Source organism: Geotrypetes seraphini, chromosome 6 (genome assembly GCF_902459505.1).
Source record: "Geotrypetes seraphini chromosome 6, aGeoSer1.1, whole genome shotgun sequence".
NCBI lineage: Eukaryota > Metazoa > Chordata > Amphibia > Gymnophiona > Dermophiidae > Geotrypetes > Geotrypetes seraphini.
The window spans coordinates 256161872-256182720 of record NC_047089.1 but is presented as its reverse complement, the minus strand read 5'-3'; the positions used below and the strand labels follow the sequence as shown (position 1 = coordinate 256182720).

General features: G+C 40.1%; 1 protein-coding gene across 4 annotated transcripts in view; it reads right to left on the bottom strand.

Moving 5' to 3' along the window:
• POLA1 (DNA polymerase alpha 1, catalytic subunit) overlaps positions 1-20849 on the bottom strand; it is an 874681-nt gene that overhangs the window by 839702 nt on the left and 14130 nt on the right. For all 4 annotated transcript variants that reach the window (XM_033948024.1, XM_033948022.1, XM_033948023.1 and 1 more), the window contains exons 3-4: positions 14404-14500; positions 9923-10003 (exon numbers count right to left, since the gene is read on the bottom strand). In XM_033948024.1, coding sequence (XP_033803915.1) covers positions 9923-10003; positions 14404-14500 — 178 coding nt within the window. The remainder of the gene's footprint in view (positions 1-9922; positions 10004-14403; positions 14501-20849) is intronic.

Genomic DNA, 20849 nt, shown 5'->3' with positions numbered 1-20849 from the left:
AGATTTTAAAGAAGGCTAAGCTTGGGTTTGAGAATGATACAAATCATATGGAGCAGGAACAGATTTAACAATGCTCTGGATGCTATTCAGTAATTGGCAATGGTAACTCTGCATTTTCCACAGCAAGGTTGTGCTTTGAGATTCTTCAGCACTTTTAGATTCATTCCTCCAAGTGCATTAAAATTTCCTATATGTACTGTTTATATTCCTGCATTACTTCTCCTGTCAGAATTTTAAAAAACTACATTACAAAGTACAGGAGAGTAGATGACAGTAAAGATGTTTGTATACATCTTAGTCTGCAGTGGTTTAATTAAAGTACTGAAGGAAGTGGATTCTTATACCTGAACAGAATGTCAAATGATTTGCAAATTGACATAAAAGGTTGGCAGATTAATGAGAGTTTTCTGCAATATGGTGGGAAGTACAGGATGTTGGGTATTGTAGTATGAATGGAATCAGTGCATGTATGTAACAGTCTGATTCTCATCTTATACACTGATGTTATTTTTTGCTTTCCATGGATCCTAATATATTTTGATGCACAGTTAATTTGGAGGAAAGACTATGAGAAATACAGATTTTTAACTCAACAGCTGTATGATGATTTCCATAAAATTAATCTTGGGATATGCTATATTCTATAGAGTTATGGATTAATATATACAGATACTATATGAATGTATGATGATTACTATATTAAAGAAGTCTACTGGAGTAAGCATACAGAAACATATACAAAGAAGATTTTTTGAAGAAAGAAGGAGGAGGATGATGGAGCGCAGAACTGATGATGAACAGAGATCTGGATATGATATTTATACCAAGTTGTGGGAATAATTGCGTGTTGTTAACATAAGATAGATGGGAATTGATGGCCTGTAATTACTAAAAGTGTACGTGCTGGATATACTTGGGTTTTGTTTAACTAAATGTGGGGTGAGAAATGAAAAGGAGATTTAATATAATCTTATTGTTATTTTTTTTTGGAGAGTATGTTATAGATTATTCTTCGAAAAAAAAAAATAGTAGATTTATTAAGTTTTAACTATTTCTTTCTTTTAATAAGTGACTTGCATATATTGCTAATTGTGATTTGAGGAAATACTTATTGGTTTTTGGATATGGCCTGGGGGAGTTTCTCATTTACTTGATCTGATATGGGCATTTCAAAGTTAGCATTATGGAGATGGGTAGGTGGGGTGGGATGGATTGAGGGAGGGTGGAGCTGGGGAATGGGTAGGGGGTAGGGGGTTGGGGTTAAATTTGAATTTTCAAAGTAGGGAAATTGATTATATAATAATTGCTATATGGTATTGTATATTATTTGTGATTAATCAATATAATGGGTTTTAAAATCTTTTCTTTGAATGTTAATGGCCTTAACCATCCGGTTAAAAGAAAGAAGACGTTATTATATTTGAAACAGCAGAATGCGGATGTTTGTTTCATTCAGGAGACTCACCTGTCTGGGGAGGAATCTAAAAAGCTAATAGGTAATTGGGTGAAAGATTGTTTTTTTGCACCTGCTGTAAAGAAAAAAGCTGGAGTAGCTATCCTAGTTAATAAAATATGTTCTGCAACGTTTAATATGGTGGCTGCAGATCCTCTAGGCATATGGCTGCCTGTAGACATGAGTATGGGCAATAATACCATGGCGCTTATGAATGTATATGCCCCTAATTCGAATCAAATTGAGTTTTTTAAGACTCTACAACAATTAGTTTTACCACTGGCTGCTAGCAATTTGATAGTGGCGGGAGACTTTAATGCTGTAATGGATCCTTTATTGGATAAGAATCCCAGTAAGATTATGAAGTCACTGGGTTTAGATAATTTTGTAAACTCTTGTAATTTAAAAGATATATGGCGTATTCTTCATTTTAATGATCGGGAATTTTCGTTTTGTTTGCATGTTCATAAATCTTTTTCTAGAATAGATTATATTTTTGTTTCTGATCAGTTGATACAACAAGTAACGCAAGCTTCCATAGATCCAATAATTCTGTCGGATCATGGGGGTGTATGGATTGATTTAAATTTTGTTGATCAAGATAATGCTAAGCCTGTTTGGAGATTTGATAATGCATTGCTTATGTACCCAGAATTTTGTGAAGATATTCAATTAAAAATTGATGAGTATTTTCAAATTAACAACACTGAAGAAATCTCTATAGAAACCTTGTGGGATGCTTTTAAGGCAACCATGAGAGGTCAAGTTATTGCATTCTCAGCATATATTAAGAAACAATTAGAAAAGCAATTTATTATTATAGAAAAAGAAATTAAAATCTTAGAATCAAAATTGATTAGAAAATGGGAATATTCTACATTGCAAGATCTTTTAAAAGCTAAATGTAAATATAATGAGATTTCTTCTAAATTGGTTAGGAAGGATATTCTTTCTCAGCAGGTTTTGTATTATGGAAGCTCAATTAAGGCGGGAAAATTATTGGCAAACTATCTTAAAGCAAAAAAGACAAAGACAAAAATAAATGCAATTAAGGATGAAAAAGGAGATATTCAGTCTCAAATTGGACCTATATTAAAACAATTTTTAAAGTTTTATAAAGACCTTTATTCTTCTGAGCCTTATTTAACAAATTTTTATTTATTTATTTTTTTTTAATAATTCTTTATTCGTTTTCAAATTAAACAATAAGTGCACAGAAGAGTATATTACAACAAATTATTCCAGAATAGCACTTTGATATCTACCATATAAACATCTAGTAAAATCAGTAACCCCCCCCACCACCCACCCTTCATCATATTTTCAATAAAAAAATAAAAAAAATATACACGTGTGCTAAAACAAAGAAAACGAAAAGGAGAAGAGAAGAAGTGCTGACTATTCACTACAATATTTTGCCAATGGCCCCCATAGTTTTATAAATTTAGTATATTTCCCTCTTTGTACTGCTATTGCTCATTCCATTTTACATTACATTAGGGACTTCTATTCCGCCTATACCTTGCAGTTCAAGACAGATTACAAATATATGGCATAATGTATTCCACCAAAATGTATAATTAAGGTTTCTGTAATTTTTCCAATTGTTGGTTATGTGTTGGATGGCAATCCCTGTCATAACTAATAAAAGCTTGTTGTTCTCTGATGTTATTTGACTCTTTTTCCTCATCATCATGCCAAATAGCACTGTATCGTAAGAGAGTGCCACATGATTTTCCAATAATGTATTTACTTGAGACCATATTGAATTCCAAAATATCTTTTTTTTTTTTTAATTCTTTATTCATTTTTAAACTTTTATCAAGTGTACAGAAATTCATAATAAACAAAATTAATTTAATCACTTGAACATCTTATCATTATATCTTATAAATACAAATGTAACCCCCCACCCTCCCTCAAAGCCCATAAATCATTATAAGATCATATACTTGAAACCCTCCCCCCACCCAACACTAAGTGGTGTATAATTAATAGAAAAATGGCATTTAATCATGACAAAAAGATGTTAATGGCTCCCATATTTTAATAAAATTTTTATAATTTCCCTTCTGTACTGCTAATGATCTTTCCATTCTATATATGTGACATAATGAATTCCACCAAAAATTAAAATTAAGCCTCCTATAATCTTTCCAATTATTAGTAATATGTTGGATGGCAACTCCCATCATGATCATTAAAAGTTTATTATTAGACGATGATATCTGACTCTTTTTTCTTATAGACGTTCCAAATATCACAGTATCATAAGATAACGCTACATGGTTTTCCAATAAACAATTTACTTGATCCCAGATTGAGTTCCAAAAGGCTAAAATATGGGGACAGTAAAACAAAAGATGATCCAAAGTCCCTATATCCAGATTGCAATGCCAGCATCTATTAGACAAGGAACTATTTAATTTTTGTAATCTAACTGGGGTCCAAAAAGCTCTATGTAACAAAAAAAACCAAGTTTGTCTCATAGACGCTGACATTGTACATCTCATTCTCCAAGACCAAATTTGTGGCCATTGAGATGCTGAAATCTGATGCTTAATCTCAATGCTCCAAATATCCCTAAGACCATTTTTAGGGTTTTTTTTAATCAAATCACTAATTGTTTTATACCACTGCACGGCCTGGTGACCCAGAAAGTCCGCCTGAAAACATAAAAATTCCATACTGAACTGAATATTAAGAGTTTTCCATTCAGGGAACCCTGCCTGAATGGCCTGCTTCAACTGCAACCAACGAAAACATTGTGATTTATGAAATCCAAATTTATGTTGCAATTGTGTAAAATCAAGCAGTTTACCGTTAGAAATGACATCATTTAAAGTTTGAATTCCTGCAATTATCCAATGCTTCCAGACGACCTTGAATCCGCCAATTTGAATCTTGGAGTTTAGCCATATGGTTTGATTAGTTGATTTATTTATAGGAATAGCTGTTAAGTTACTAACAAATCTTAATGTTTTCCAAGTATCCAATAAAATTCTATTTTCTTTGTATAATCTGGGCATCTTGATACTGAGAACATGAGAAAGATGTAAAGGAAACATGAGTTGCCATTCCAAATATAACCAATCAGGAGTATACTCAATGAGCTCCGGGAGGACCCAATACATACCTTGACGTAAAATATAGGCCTGATGGTACCTATAAAAATTTGGAAAATTTACCCCACCCTCCTTAATTGGCTTTTGCAAAGATACTAAAGCAATTCTAGGAGTTTTACCAAGCCAAATAAATTTGATAATAATTCCAAAATATCTTAATATAGGGACAAAAATAAAGTAGATGATCTAATGTCCCAGGTTCCAGATTACAGATCTGAGCCTTATTTAGATAGAGAAAAAGATGGTTTAGAATTTTTAAAATTAGTTGAGGGTCCAAAAGTTCCTGATCTTATAAAAAGAAGTTTAGAAGAGCCGATATCGCTAAAGGAACTACAGACAGCATTGAAGTCTCTTAGAGTGGGGACCGCTCCAGGTGGTAATAGTTTTACGGTAGAATTCTATAAATCATTCCAAATTACCCTATTACATTATTTATTAAATTTATATCAGAATCAACTGAATAAAGGTTGTATTTCAGGCACTATGGCAGAGTCGTTAATGATTGTTTTGCCTAAGCCAAATAGAGATCCTGTGTTGGTTTCAAATTACAGGTCTATTTTTTTAATCAATATAGATGGTAAACTTTTAGCTAAAAGTTTGGCCATGCGTTTGGCTAAGGCTCTTCCTTATATAATTGGTATGCACCAAACAGGTTTTGTTGCTCACAGACACTCTTCCAATAATACCAGACTGGCCTTTCAGATGTTATACTTAACAAAAGACATGAATGATCTGGCCTTCTCTGTGTCTTTGGATGCAGAGAAAGCTTTTGACAGGGTAGAATGGACCTTTATGTATCAGGCCATGGAGTAGTTTGGTATTGGTTTGGGATTTATACAAATGATTAAAACCTTGTATAGCTCTCCTGTTGCTAGATTATATATTAATAATAATTTCTCAGAAGGTTTTAAATTGCAAAGAGGGGTTAGACAGGGTTGTCCTTTGTCCCCTTCGCTTTTTGATATAGTACTGGAACCCTTGTTGTTAGCTATTCAACAGGTAAGGAAGATTCAAGGTATTCCACGTTCTGGAAAGGAGTATAAGGTATCTGCATATGCGGATGATATACTGCTTCATTTGAGGAATCCTGAGGCAACCATCCCATGTTTACTGGATTTGATTGAGAAATTTGGAAAATTCTCAGGATATAAAATAAATTGGTCTAAATCAGAAGTCCTTCCTCTAAATATACATTGTGTAAGAGGTTTATTTGATTCATTCCCTTTTATATGGAAGGAGGAAGGAATAAAATATTTAGGAATCTGGATAAAAAATACCCTAGATGAGACAATGAAAGTGAATGAAAGACTTTTATTGCAAAAAGTAACAGAGTTATGTGAGCAATGGAATCCTTTACATTTGTCTTGGTGGGGAAGAGTCCAAACTATTACGATGATGATTTTGCCTGTTGTTTGTTACCAATTGGGGATGATACCAGTTTTTTTTCCAGGGGTCTTTCTATAAAAAATTGTTGCAATATGCAAAACTGAATAAAAAAATAAAAAAAATGAATAGTATTCTTACTAAGTTTATTTGGCTGGGTAAAATTGCAAGAATTGCCTTAGTGTCTTTACAAAAGCCAATTAAGGAGGGTGGGGTAAATTTTCCAAACTTCTATAGGTATCATCAATCCTATATTATGCGCCAAGGTATGTATTGGATCCTCCCAGAACTCATGGAAAAGCTACCAGATTGGTTATGGTTAAAATTGCAGCTCATGTTTCCCATTATGCTTCGTCATCTTCTCAGTATTAAAATGCCTAGCATACGTAAAAACAATAGAATATTAATGGACACATGGAAAACTTTACGTTATATTAATAATTTAACACCTCTTCCAATTCAAAAATCAACGTATCAAAATATATGGCTAAACTCCAGGATCCAAATAGGCGGTTTTAAGATTGTCTGGAAGGATTGGATTAAAGCAGGTATACGAACCTTAAATGATGTCATTTCTAATGGTAAACTGCTGGATTTGTCACAGTTGCAATATAAATTTGGCCTTGATAAAAAAACAAAGTTATAAATGGTTGCAACTGAAGCAGGTTATTCAGACAGGGTTCCCTGAATGGAAATCTCTTAATAATCAATTTAGTTTAGATTTCTTATGCTTTCAGGCAGATTTTCTGGGTCACCAGGCCGCACAGTGGTATAAATTATTATCTGGCTATTCGAATAAGAAACCAAAGACTGGACTTAGAGATATTTGGAGCATTGAGATTAAGCATCAAATTAATGCATCTCAATTTCCACGTATTTGGTCTTGGAGGATGAGATGTACAATGTCTGCGTCTATGAGGCAAACATGGTTTTTCCTGTTGCATAGAGCACTCTGGACCCCTGTTCGTTTACAAAAATTAGATTGCTCTAAGTCTAATAGATGCTGGCATTGTCATCTCGAGGCTGGAACTTTAGATCATTTATTGTTTCATTGTCCATTTATTAAAGCTTTTTGGCAGTCAATTTGGGATCAAATAAATTGTATGCTAGAAAATCATGTAGCATTGTCATATGACACAATTTTATTTGGCATGTCTATGAGAGCTAAAAGCCAATTATCTGCTAATAATAATAAACTTTTAATGATTTTAACAGGAGTTGCCATTCAGCAAATAACATATAACTGGAAAGATTGCACGAGATTAAATTATTGTTTTTGGTGGAACTCGGTGTGTCACATGTATAGGATGGAAAGAGCGCTTGCAGTTCAAAATGGATATTTTAATAACTTTAAGGATGTGTGGGGGCCATTAATAAGGTATTATAATGAATAATCAGCATTTTTCCCTACTTACTTAATATATATTGTTTTGTGGGTGGGGGGGGGGTTTGTGGTTTTCATTATCAAATTGTAAAACAAATGATCTAAATTATTATATGATATATATTATATTTGAATATAATTTTTGGGAGGGTGGGGTGGGATATAATCTTTTTCTTGAGAAAAATGTAGAGCTTCAAGTGATGTTGTATATTAAATGATGATTTTATTGTACACTTGTTGAAAGATTTAAAATGAATAAAGATTTATAAAAAAAAAACCAGGCCTGAGGATTCCATCCCAATCAATTTTGAGCAAAATCAAGGGGTTTTGAGGCAGACGGAGGCAAAAGAAAAAAAAATGATTGTTTAAAATCCAAGATGGCCAACATCAGAAAAATCACACCAAAAATGGCCTGTGGAGACCTCCCTGAAGGAAAAATAAAACCCCAAAAAAAACTCACAAGGAAAGAGGTTTTGGGGTCAGAAACCCTGAAAATCAACTTTTAGAGACCCCCCCCCACCACCACCACCAATTTTCCCCATAGGCTTAAATAGACTTACTCACAAAAGAACATAAGAGATGCCACTGCTGGGTCAGACCAGTGGTCCATCATGCCCAGCAGTCCGCTCATGCGGCTGCCCTTTTGGTCATAGACCAGTGCCCTAACTGAGACTAGCCTTACCAGCGTACGTCCTTGTTCAGTAGGAACTTGTCTAATTTTGTCTTGAATCTCTGGAGGGTGTTTTCCCCTATGATAGCCTCCGGGAGAGCGTTCCAGTTTTCTACCACTGTCTGGGTAAAGAAGAACTTCTTTACATTTGTACGGAATCTATCCCATTTTAACTTTAGAGAGTGCCCTCTTGTTCTCCCTACCTTGGAGAGGGTGAACAACCTGTCCTTAGCTACTAAGTCTATCCCCTTCAGTATCTTGAATGTTTCGATCATGTCCCCTCTCAATCTCCTCTGTTCGAGGGAGAAGAAGTTTCTCTAATCTGTCACTGTACGGCAGCTCCTCCAACCCCTTAACCATCTTAGTGGCTCTTCTCAGGACCCTTTCGAGTATTACTTTGTCCTTCAACAGGATTTCAGCTGGATTCAAAGGGAGAAAAAATCTGCCTCATAAATTTACTGGATGAATCTGGTCTTCTAGCTGCCAGTCAGACCTAAGTGGAACTGAACCTCATCCCCTGGAACACCACGCTGCACAAGGAGGGAGGACCTTGAAGCCAGCCCACTGTTAGTCCTGGCCAAGCCAGAAAAGAGCCCACACAACCTACAATCAAGCTTTTCACTAATCAGGGATGCAATAAGCTATGCAGGGAACGGCCCCTGAGTTCTAAAAAATAACAGCAAGCTGGCTAGCTAGGTGTCCCTAAGGGAGTTATCCTGCTAGCAGCAGACTTCTGTCAAGCAAGTCTGCGTCTTCTCCCAGGCAGAGGTCCCACCAAGTGGGAACCTCTGGGCACTGAGTCTAAGATCACTGAGCAAAAATACCCAAAAATAATAAAACCAGAGAGCAGATCAAAGAGACTTCTCAGCAACTTGCTTGCAGAAAACAAACTGAGGGGGTAGGAGCAGCTCCCTGGAAAGGAGGGGGAATTGGAAAACATGATTGACAGTTTTCTGCAAGCAACTTGCTGGTTCAGATACAAGACTCTAGTGTTCAGGACCACTAAACTCCTTGCATTAGAACTTATCTTGAGCTATTAAGGAAAAGACATTAACTAAATTCAAATTCTTTTTTCCAAAAATGCCAAATTAGGAATTGGTCTACAAATCAGCAGGGATGAACTACTCAATGACAGAACAAATTATAAATGTTTTAACACCAAGACAGTAATTGTTCTGCTTACAATGAAAAGTCAACCAGAGGGTGAGCCAAATCAGCATTTACAATCAGTAAAAACAAAATTCATCGTCAAGATAAGTTTAAGCCTTCACAGTAAACAGCAACTTCTATACTGTTCATGGAGGAGGGGGAGGGTCTGAAGGATAAAACTATCCCAAATTGACACTGCAACTCAGCAGAACAGGTGAACAAGCAGAAGCACATTTAGGGTCTGTTCACATGAAAGCTCCAGTGCTGCTCTTTCTACATTTGTATGGGAGGGGAGGCCATAAAGGCAGTACCCAAAGCACCCCAAGAGTAACAGATTCATGCATCACTGCAGAGAAATAGCTGCAGGGAGATCTGGAAAAGAGGAAGCAAGAAGTAGATACTGCAGTCCTGAGAAGGAAAGTTTTCTCTTTTACAAAGGAAACACAAGAAGCCTTAGCAGTTGATTCCATAACCTTCAGCATTCTTCTCACTGGGGAGCCAACCATAGAGGAAACTCAAGAGCCCAATCAGCATGTGCAACAGACCAAAAAAGGTCTGGCACTGAAGCACCTGCTGTGGAGGGAGCTGAAGGTATAGAATCCAGGTACTATTCTGTGCAGCCCTTGTTTTGGAGACCTTCACTAACATAATATGTATTCTAACACAGAAAATTCTTACTCCTTCCCAAGAATGTTTGCTATTTCTTGCCTGTTCTGAACAGGGATTGACTGTCACGCTCAATGAAAAATGTAGAGTACCTTTAGTGTTATTACTGAAGGCATCATCTTCCAGGTCATCATCAAATATCTCTCTTCCATCTTCCACATAACCTATTCCATCTGTTCAAGAGGGAGAGAAAGAAAGACAGGTTATTACCAAGATTCAACAACAAATCAAAACTTCTCTATAACTGGCTTCCAGCCAGCAGGTTGTCAAAGCTGCCTCTTTCCTCACTTTTCTGCAGTTGATTTCCTAGCCAGTAACTGGTTTCTCTCCAAAACATGACTAGCTCCATATTCAAAACCAATTATCCCAGATAGCAGAGCATGCTACTCAAATAAGTGTTGCAAACCGGGTCCACTCAGCAATACTATCTGGACAGTGTCACTAGATATATTACAGACTGCTCCAGTGGGATCTGGACTACACTGGGGCAGTCCAGAGGTAAAGCTGCAATATTAGTAGCAATATTTGGCAAATGAAGCAAAATATAATCTGCATAAGCTTTGACACGCAGCTCGATTGGTGAGGCCCGACTTTAGTACAGGAAGAGGTGGTTGGAGCATACTGCGAGTGATTTCCTTCACTCGCCGGCACTCCGGCTGCCCTCTCCTGCCCGGTCATTTGTGGTGGGAAAATACCGCAAATGACCAGGACCGCAAATCGCAGACCATGAATGACAAGGGGAGCATTTGTTGCTGAAAAGATAATGTAGAATCTAGTGTAATATTCTTGATGATTTTTCAATAGACAAGGTATCTCCAGGGTCTAAAGAATTATTATTAGGAAGTTTCAGACAATCAGGCCCTAACCACAACAATTTAGTCTTCACATGGTTTAACTTTACCATGGTCAAAGTTAAACCACTGCAACAATGTGGTAATACAAGAACAAATATTAGAGGCAAAGTTATTTAAATCTGGGCTAACTCCTTGTAGTATAAAAATATCATCTGCATATGTAAAAAGAAATTCACCTGGACTGTAAGAGAGAACACTTAATAATGTCCTGTAAACATTGAAAAGAATGGGGGACAGTGGAGACCCCTGGAGCAGATCACAGTCAGGAAGCCAGGCTGTGGATGTTCTTCTAAGTTTGTACCACATAGGATCTTAAAGATGGAAACCCCAGAAACCATTTCAAAACATTGCCCTCCTACACCTATTTGTGAAAAGAGAAATGCTAAAACTTTGTAATTGACTATATCAAACGCAGTCAATAAATCAAATTGTAAATGAATTGCAAAATGCTTTTTACTTAATATTTTTTTGAATCTGAGAGATGAGAGAGTAATAATGTCTCAGTGTTATAGCATGGACAAAAACCATGTTGAAATGGATGTAATATTGAAAATTTATCTAAAAAGTCTGAAAGTTGTTTTCAAACAATTGAATGATTCCAATAATTTGGTCAGTATAGGGATGTTAGCTATTGGATGATAAAGGGTCTAATGCAATGGCTCGCAAACTTTCAATCCAGTGTCCCAGCCAGAAGGCACCCGCTTCAATGCAGGGATCCAGGAGGTGTGGGGAGAGGAGGAGACATGCTGGCCAGGAGGAGACTCGTATGCGCTGGCTGACTGCCTACAGAGCATGCCAAACATCGCAAGAGGCACGTCTTATAGGCAGTCAGCCGGTGTCGATGACTGACTCTCCTCCTTGCCAGTGTGTCGCAGGTCGCACACTGGTGTGCCACAGCACACAGTTTGCGATACACTGGTCTAATGTAACAGATTTCATTAGTGGGGTAAGCAGGTAAGGACAAAAAATCCATGATCTAAAAACGGATTCATTAATGATGTTAACCAGTGTGCAGCCATTATAGGTAAATTCTGAAAAACAGTAGCAGGGTATGAGTAATATTGAAATAACTTGGTATTCAGTAACATGAGAAAAAAGAAGTCCAACAACTATCTATCTATCTACAGGAACAAAATCATTATTGGCTAAATATAAAGAGAGAGAACATATGTCTTTAGATGTAAATGAAGAGAGCTAAATCATAGGCATTAGGGATTTCAGAAGAATGTTAAAGACCCATCTCTTCTCCATGTGATTTGCATGTTGCCTAACCGCTCATGCCTCCTAGTTCCTAATGTAGGCAAATCATAGGTTGCATACGCAGGAGTTTCGTCAGCCGTAAACCTGAAGTCATTATGCCATTGTATAGATCCATGGTGAGACCTCACCTGGAGTACTGCATGCAATTCTGGAGGCCGCATTACCGTAAGGATGTGCTGAGACTAGAGTCGGTTCAGAGAATGGCCACCAGGATGGTCTCAGGACTCAAGGACCTCCCGTACGAGGAGAGGCTGGAGAAGTTGCAGCTCTACTCGCTCGAGGAACGCAGAGAGAGGGGAGACATGATCGAAACGTTCAAGTATCTCACGGGCCGCATAGAGGTCGAGGAAGATATCTTCTTTTTCAAGGGTCCCACGGCAACACGGGGACATCCGTGGAAAATCAGGGGCGGGAAACTGCACGGTGACACCAGGAAATTCTTTTTCACTGAAAGGGTGGTTGATCGCTGGAATACTCTTCCACTTCAGGTCATTGAGGCCAGCAGCGTGCCTGATTTTAAGTCCAAATGGGATAGACATGTGGGATCTATTCACAGTGATAGGTAGGGGAGGGTCATTGGGGTGGGCAGACTAGATGGGCCGTGGCCCTTATCTGCCGTCTACTTCTATGTTTCTATGAACTACTCATCATCTTAATTGTAAATCACGATGAATCCTAGTTGAAAATCTACAAGGTATAAGAAACTGTATGGTATGGTACTTGATGATGTTGTTCATTCTTTTCTTTTTTTTTATAAATTCTTTATTCATTTTTATAACTTATAACAAGTGCAACAGAAAGTTAACTTGCATACATCACTTGATTTTCTGCAATAATCAAATTAATAAAATGTATCCCTTTCATAACACATGTAAAGCACGTATACCATATAATATTTGTCCATACCGATCCAAACAATTAATGAAAGACCAAAAATCTAGCCCCTCATATTTGCATTTGTACTATAAGGGAAAAATGGTATCTATTCATTAAAATAATTTGTTCATTCATTACATGAGCACGGATGTTTAAGATTTTCATAAATATGAGCGAGTGAGTGAACAGACATGAGAAACTAGTGTGTAGAAAGGAATATTAAGAAAATGAAATAGATGGAAGATTTAGTTCCTAGATCATTATGATATAGGAGAGACAGTAATGAATATATGGTTCCCAAATTTTGGGGCTATATAAGGAATTGGGAAGCAAAATACAAAATATGAATATGATATTGGATAAGGTTTGACATCTAAGAATTGAGAAACATTATGATGATTGTATACAGCAATGAATGGCTACAAGAGCTGTAACAGCATTAAGCATGAGGAATATGTAAATTAATATATGTGTATGCATTACAAACATGTAGCAGCCTATGTGAACCCTTGAGAAAGCCAGCTATTCTGGCGAAATGGGGCCTATTGGGCTGTGGCTGTCTGCAACATTTGAGATAAGTAAATTTGAAGATAATTTAGTTTTAAGAGAAGACTCAGTGGAGAAGATTTTATAACAATGAATATTAAAAGGAAGAAAGATCCATAAGAAATAGAATAAAAAAGGAAGTGAATGTTTTTCAGGCTCGATGAATGAAACGTGGAACCTTGTCACACTTGGCTGAGGTTTATTCCCTGTCACCAAGCAGGTTTCGGAGATCCTTTTCCTCCCCGTTTTTACACCTTATGCTTTGAACAGTGGGATATTTTTTTTATCGACACATAATGGGCTGTCGAGCCATTCATTGTAGACCAATGGTCTCAAACTCGCGGCCCGGGGACCACATGCGGCCCGCCAGGTACTATTTTGAGGCCCTAGGTATGTTTATCATAATCACAAAAGTAAAATAAAACAGTTTCTTGATCATATGTCTCTTTAGCTATAAATTACAATATTATTATCAAGACTTAGCTAAAAGGAAAGATTTATAAACTATAAAGACTTTTTACCTTATGCAAAATTGTCATTTCTTTAATAAGACATTAACTATTTTTTTTCTGAGGCCCTCCAAGTACCTACAAATCCAAAATGTGGCCCTGCAAAGGGTTTGAGTTTGAGACCACTGTTGTAGACAGACTACCACTGAAGGGTAGCATTCATGCCATAGTGATGAGCAAGTCAAGAAACCTCATGCTAGCCACCAATTTTGATAAAGGCAGTTTATATTCACTCAATATGAAATAACTTCTATATGACTGCTAAGAATTTACCATCTTATGGTGAAGAAACACCACTCTGGCATCAGCTTACTCCCCTCTGCTGTGAGCAGCCATGTTTACTCCTGATCAGCAAACAAGGAACCCTACATCTTAGAAACATAATATTTAAGCCAGTAGAGGTCAAGCTACTTTCACTAACGCTTGACCCTGATGAACTCTGAAGCTGCCACACTCAACAGCATAATAGCATCCCTTTATAACATAGAGAACTTCAGATGACTCTACAAAGCGCAAATCACAGCCTACCGTCATCCACAATCCAATCATCCTCCTGGCGTTCTTGTACCATCCTGGAGTACTGCTCTTCATCAACCTCCTCATAGACGCTTGTAAGCTCTTCAACCTATACAAAGGCATAAAGACAAGTTTCTCTCACTTTGAAAACTTTGCACATAAGCCATCAAAAAAGAGATTAGGTTCTTACCTTGCTAATATATTTTCTAGAAGATAGATGTGTCATTCTGGACGGATGGGTAATATCCTCATGCTTACGAGCAGTGTTCCCGCTAAGGTGCGTTGGCCTGCGCGCGCGCACAAAATATTACATCGCAGCGCAAAGTTTCTCTTCACAGCGCACACACGCGTCGCAAAGGTAAGGGGAGGTAAGGTAAGGGGACGCATTGGGGGGATTGCACTTCCCCACAATTGCCATGCTTCGGTTCCTCTTCTTCCTTCCTTCCTCCCCCCCCCCCCCCCCGCGGGACCCTGCGGCACCATCAACTCTTACTCCCTCTAATGTCGGCCCTGCAGCTCCAGACTTCCTCGCACCTTCTCCCCTCCCCCTTTGGATCGCTATTATTTTAAATGTTATAGCCGCGGAGCTGTATCCATCAGTGGAGATGTCTAACCTCGGCCTGCCCCGGAACTCTTACTGCAGCAGCCGCCCGTCTAGGCAGGAACAGGAAGTCACTGTTGCAGTAAGAGTTCCGGGGCAGGCCGAGGTTAGACATCTCCACTGATGGATACAGCTCCGCGGCTATAACATTTAAAATAATAGCGATCCAAAGGGGGAGGGGAGAAGGTGCGAGGAAGTCTGGAGCTGCAGGGCCGACATTAGAGGGAGTAAGAGTTGATGGTGCCGCAGGGTCCCGCGGGGGGGGGGGGGGAGGAAGGAAGGAAGAAGAGGAACCGAAGCATGGCAATTGTGGGGAAGTGCAGAGCTGCAGGGAAGAGTGTTGCGGTACCCAGCTGGAGGGAGAAGGAAGATGAGGGAGGGAATTAAAGGAGATGCCAGGGCTTGGAGCATAGGAGGAAGGTATGCCAGTCTAAGGGAAAAGGAAGGGGGAGATGTGAGAGCATGGAGGGGGAACGAAAGATGGAAGAAAAGGAAAGGAGAGAGATGCCAGAGAATCAGGGAAGGGGAGATACCAGACTATGAGGAGAGGTGTGGGAGAGGGAAGGCGAGGAGAGAGATGCCAGACCAATGGGGTGAAAGGAGAGATGGAAGGGGGAGGCATACAGTTTCTGGAAGGGGCATAGAAGGAGAGAAGATGCCATATAGGGGAAGAGAGACGGCAGACAGTGAATGGAAGGAAGAGAGTTACAAGAAGATGAGGAAAGGAGAAACCACAGAAGACAAAAGTAGAAAAAAATTTCTATTTATTTATTGCTTTAGGAGACATGTGTCACTGTTTCTGTGAAGCATTGTATGCAGAGTCCAGCTTCTTGCTGGTTCAATTTAACCTTTGTCTATGTATTTTTATTTTATCCCCCCTTTTACAAAACTGTGAAGCGTTTTTAGCACCAGCCTTGGTGGTAGCAGCTCTGATGCTCAGAATTTTATGAGCATCAGAGCTGTTACCTCCGTAGCTAAAATCCACACTACAGTTTTGTAAAAGAGGGAGGGGTTAGTTTGTGATTACATATTCCTTACTAGGCGAAGGTGTTTTCTGTGTTCTGTGTGTTCGAAAGACATGGTTTTCTGTTAGGATTGACGGTGTAGGATTGATCTGTGCTGGTCTGGCTTGTTTAGTTTTACAATGGGTGTATTGATGTACTGCTCACTGCAATATGTAAGATGCTGCCTTTTCCTAGGTACTCATGTGTGACGTGTGGTTTGTTACTAAAAATCATGTTTTTCTTACAGATGGGGGGGGTGCCAAAAAATGATGGGCCCCGGATGTTACATATGCTAGGTACGCCACTGTATGTAAAGATACCAGAAAGCTGGCGTAGCAAAAACTTCTAAGTTTTGAGTATTTAACCCTCCCACAATCTCACGGGCACTCGTTTCAAGTTTATTGAGATTTTGATTTAAACGCAATATCAAATATTTTCAATGCGTATAACAAAAATAAATTTGGGGAAATAAATAAAACCATTTGAACCAGTGTTCCCGCTAAGCTGCGCTGGCGTGCGCTGGCGCACAAAATATTACATCGCAGCGCACACGTTTCTCGTCACAGCGCACGATCGGAAGAGGCGTACGGCAGATGGCAGGGCGGCGAGAGGAGAATCGGGCGAGTTGGCTCATAACTTGATGGCGCCCGATATTTTTGGCTCACGGTGAAAAAAGTTTGCTCACAACACCCGCCCGCTTAGAGGGAACACTGCTTACGAGCCATGCAGAACAAATCCACTCCTGCTTTTGAATCGCTCCTCCTTCACTAGAGGGCTCTGAGGGTTACGGGGAAACTCCCTGAACTACAACTCTGTTCTCCTCTGAAATAAGAAGCATGTTAAACATTGCCAATGAATAGGCAAAACATCAAAATAATCATGCCAAATAAACATTTATGGAGCTCAATTATTATCCCAATGTGTTAAAGCAATAGATTATTCTTTATACCCTTAGGCCCTTATTCTATAAAGGGAGCCTAAGTCATGCCTAAAGTTAGGCATGCTTTAGGCGTCCACTCTAACTAGTTAATGAGCCAATTAAGGGTCTTAACAAGTGATAATTGGTACATAGGTGTCCAAAGAACATAGACGCTACTTTATAGGTGCAGCCACAATTTCATGGATGTCCATGTTTAAAACTCATGCCTAACTCACTAGGCTTGAGCGTGGAACGGGCGTGGTTTGGGCAATGACTCAATTTGGGTGCCCTTTGATTCATTTACATAACACTGAGTGACCTAGGGCATCCATATCATGCTTATATTGTATGCAAAAGAAAACCATGTCTACTTTTGAACTTAGTTTGGACTTCAAATCGATTTGAGTTCTATGGATGGAACTCAGGCACTCTTTGTCATTCTTCCGGAACTTAGGCACAGTTTGGATGTCCTTAATGCAATCTGCTAAATAGCTATCTGGGTTTTTCTAGTGCAAAGGGGTGTGTCATTCTGGACGTACAGGACGTACAAAGCAGTCCCAAAAATCTAGGTCAGGGCCACTGTGCCAGCTTGTAACATTGAGGACCCAAAGGCAAAGTCCTCCCTTGTTGCTACATCCACTCTGTAAAACTTGGAAAATGTATGTCGAGTGAATCAAGTCGCTGCCCTACAAATCTCCTCGGGAGATACTGCCCGAACTTCCGCTCAGGAAGAAGCCACACTTCTAGTGGAATGCGCCTTTTCAGAGACTAGTGACTGTTTTCCACAGGCAATATATGCTGACGAAATGGCCTTACAGACCCATCTGGAAATCGTGACCTTAGAAGCCATTGTGCTGCAGCTAGCCTGATTAGTGAGTAGAGAGTTGCACAGGGACAGAAATCCCACCCGTCCCCGCTAGGATCCTCTCCATCCCCACCCGTCCCCATCAGGATTCTCTCCATCCCCACCCGTCCCCGCAAGGAATTACCCCCATCCCCGCCCGTCCCCATAAAAAGCAGCAATTACTTCTGACAGGATCATCAATTCCACAGTTTCTTTTGTGTTTGCGCTGCTGTTTTCCTTGTTGAATCTCTTTGGTGGAACCCTTTTTTTGTTTTCTGTTCAGGTAATTAACTTATAAACCCCTCTTTTACTAAGGCTGACGTGTCCATTATATTATATGGATGAACCCTGCTTCCAAAGCCTTCCATCCCCTTGGGAGTCCTGTTGGTTAGAGGGGGTCCCCGTGGGAGTCCCGTTGGCCAGAGGGGGGTCCCCGTGGGAGTCCCATGGGTTAGGGGGGGGATTCCCGCAATCCCTGTTCCCGTGCAGACCTCCACTAGTGAGTACTAGCAAGTACAAAAAGATAGCCAAATAGCCTGAACTTAATAGTGACCTCAAGATATTGCATTAGCGCCCTTCTCACATCCAACTTTTCAGAATCCAGTCCTTCTTGCTAATATCTGTGGACTTGAACACCAGCAATTTGACCTCTTGATTGGCATGGAAAGCCAAAACAACCTTTGGCAAAAAGGACAGAATGGTGCACAAAGGATGCTTCCTTCAGCAGCTCGTATGGAGCCTTCCTGAGGCCCTGCAAAGCCACGTTAAGGTTCCATGAGGGAACTGGCCTGAGCAACAGCACCACCTTTAGGAATCTGGCTATGTTCGGATGAGACACCAATGAAAACTTACATTCTAGAGCCCTGGAACAAGAGAGTCCTGCCATTTGGACTCTGAGGGATGCCACTGTAAGACCCTTGTCAAGGCCAGCCTGGAGGAAGGCTAACACCACCGAGATCAGAACAGAGGAAGGCTCGGCCTTTTCCTTAATGTACCAGTGCTGGAAAGTTTCCCAAGCCTTAGCATAAGCAGAGACAGTCATAGGCCTTTTGGCTCTGAGCAGAGTAGCAATGATTACCTCTGAGTATCCCTTGGGCATTAATGGCACTTGTAAAAGCAAAGCGATCCAGATATTTTATGACCACTGGTCCCTGAGAAAAAAGGTCCCGCTGTAGTCTGAGACTAGAGCCCCTCTGACAATGCACTAAGTCTGCATAACACGGTCTGCAGGGCTAATCTGGAGCCACAAGAATGACTCTTCCCCAATGGCTTGCAATCCTGTGGAGTATCCGGCTTATCAAGGGCCACAGAGGAAACACGTACAAGAGCTTGCTCTTCGGCCACGGCTGGACCAGAGCGTCCAGACATGCACTTCCGAACTAGATCTTCAACTGAAAAATCAGTCCGCCTTCTTGTTTCTTGCTGTCGCCATCAAATCGAACGTTGGGCTACTCCAGCGATGAGCAATAGATTGGAAGGCTACTACAGACAATGTCCATTCTCCTGGATCTGTCTGCTGAGGAAATCGATCTGAACATTGTCCAATCCCGCTATATATGCCACTGAAAGAGCCTGAAGATGAAACCCCACCCACCTGAATAGTAAGTGGGCCTCTAGACACAGCTGCACACTCTTGGTGCTTCCCTGGCGATTGACATACGCCACCACAGCAGCATTGTCCGAGAAGACTCAGACCGCTTGTCCCTCCAGACTCTTCTCCAGCCTCTGCAAGCCAAATGAATGGCTCGAAGTTCCAATCTGTTAACTGACCACTTCCTTTGAGAGAACAATCAACGCCCCTGGACCAGACATCCATTGTAGTGAGCTCCCCAGCCAAACAGACTGGCATCCATTGTCACAATTACCCATGAGGTTATTCTGAGGGGCATGCCCCTTGATAACTCTTGTGTGTAGAGCTACCAGTCCATACAAGCCTGGACTTCCGGAGTCTACAGCAGAGATATCTGCAGGGAGTCCGATTGAGGTGACCAATGTGAGAGTAACACACTCTGGAGAAGAAGCATATGAGCCTTCACCCATGGGATTATATCTATCATGGCTGCCATGGAGCCCAGCACTTGGGAGATAGTGCCACATGGACGGAGCTGGTTTGGCCAACAAACTTGTTATCTGGTGCAATGCTTCTGTCTGTGTGCCTCTGGAAGGTAGACACGACCTTCTACCATGATGAAGATGACTCGCAGGCATTTCAGGGATTTGGATGGAACCAGTTGGCTCTTTTGGAAGTTCACTATCCAGCTAAAGCCCTACAGGATCTGGAACTCCGCTTGTTCTCCTTCCAGAAACAAGGTATGCATAAACCTGCAAGTCTGTCTTACATAGATAGGCAGCTATCATCACCATCACCTTGGTAAACATTTGATGTGCTGTCGCCACTCCAAAGGGAAGAGCTGAGAACTGGTAATGGTTTTCCAGGACATGAAATCTCAGGAACTTTCTGTAGTCCAGAAAGATGGGAATGTGCAGGTAGGCTTCCTTCAAATCCAAACAGGCCAGAAATTCCCCCAGCACCTCCATGCCTGATTATACTGTCTCCATGTGAAACCGCGGCACTTTCAGAGCTGCATTGACTTATGTAAGATCTAGAATGGGTCTCTAATTGTCTGAACTTTTTGAGAGCATGACGATCATAGACCAGTCCTTCTGTTCTTCATTAGCCCCACACACCCATGATATCCAGCATTCCACCCTTCAACATCTCTCTCCTTCTCTATTACCCAGCCACAGCCAGGCACAGAAGAGGAATTTCCTGTTGCGTTTCCTGTCAAGCACAATTTTAAATTGGCAAAAATATCCCAGGAACCAGGGACAAATGGCGCCCCAGATTTGTTGAGCCCCGATCTAAAGGCTCAAAAGGAGTTATCTCCTGGCCCAGTACAATGTTCCAGTTCCATGACATAGTAGCTTTGATAAAGGGTTTTGTCAACAGTGAACCTCTTATGAAGCAAACTAGAGAGGCTGTATAAAAAAGCAAACACAGATTTCAAGTACAGGCTCCGGTAACACAGTTAGCTCTGGATGCAGGAAATAAGTATCAAGGCCTGAAAAGCTTTCCTCCAAAAGGATTCA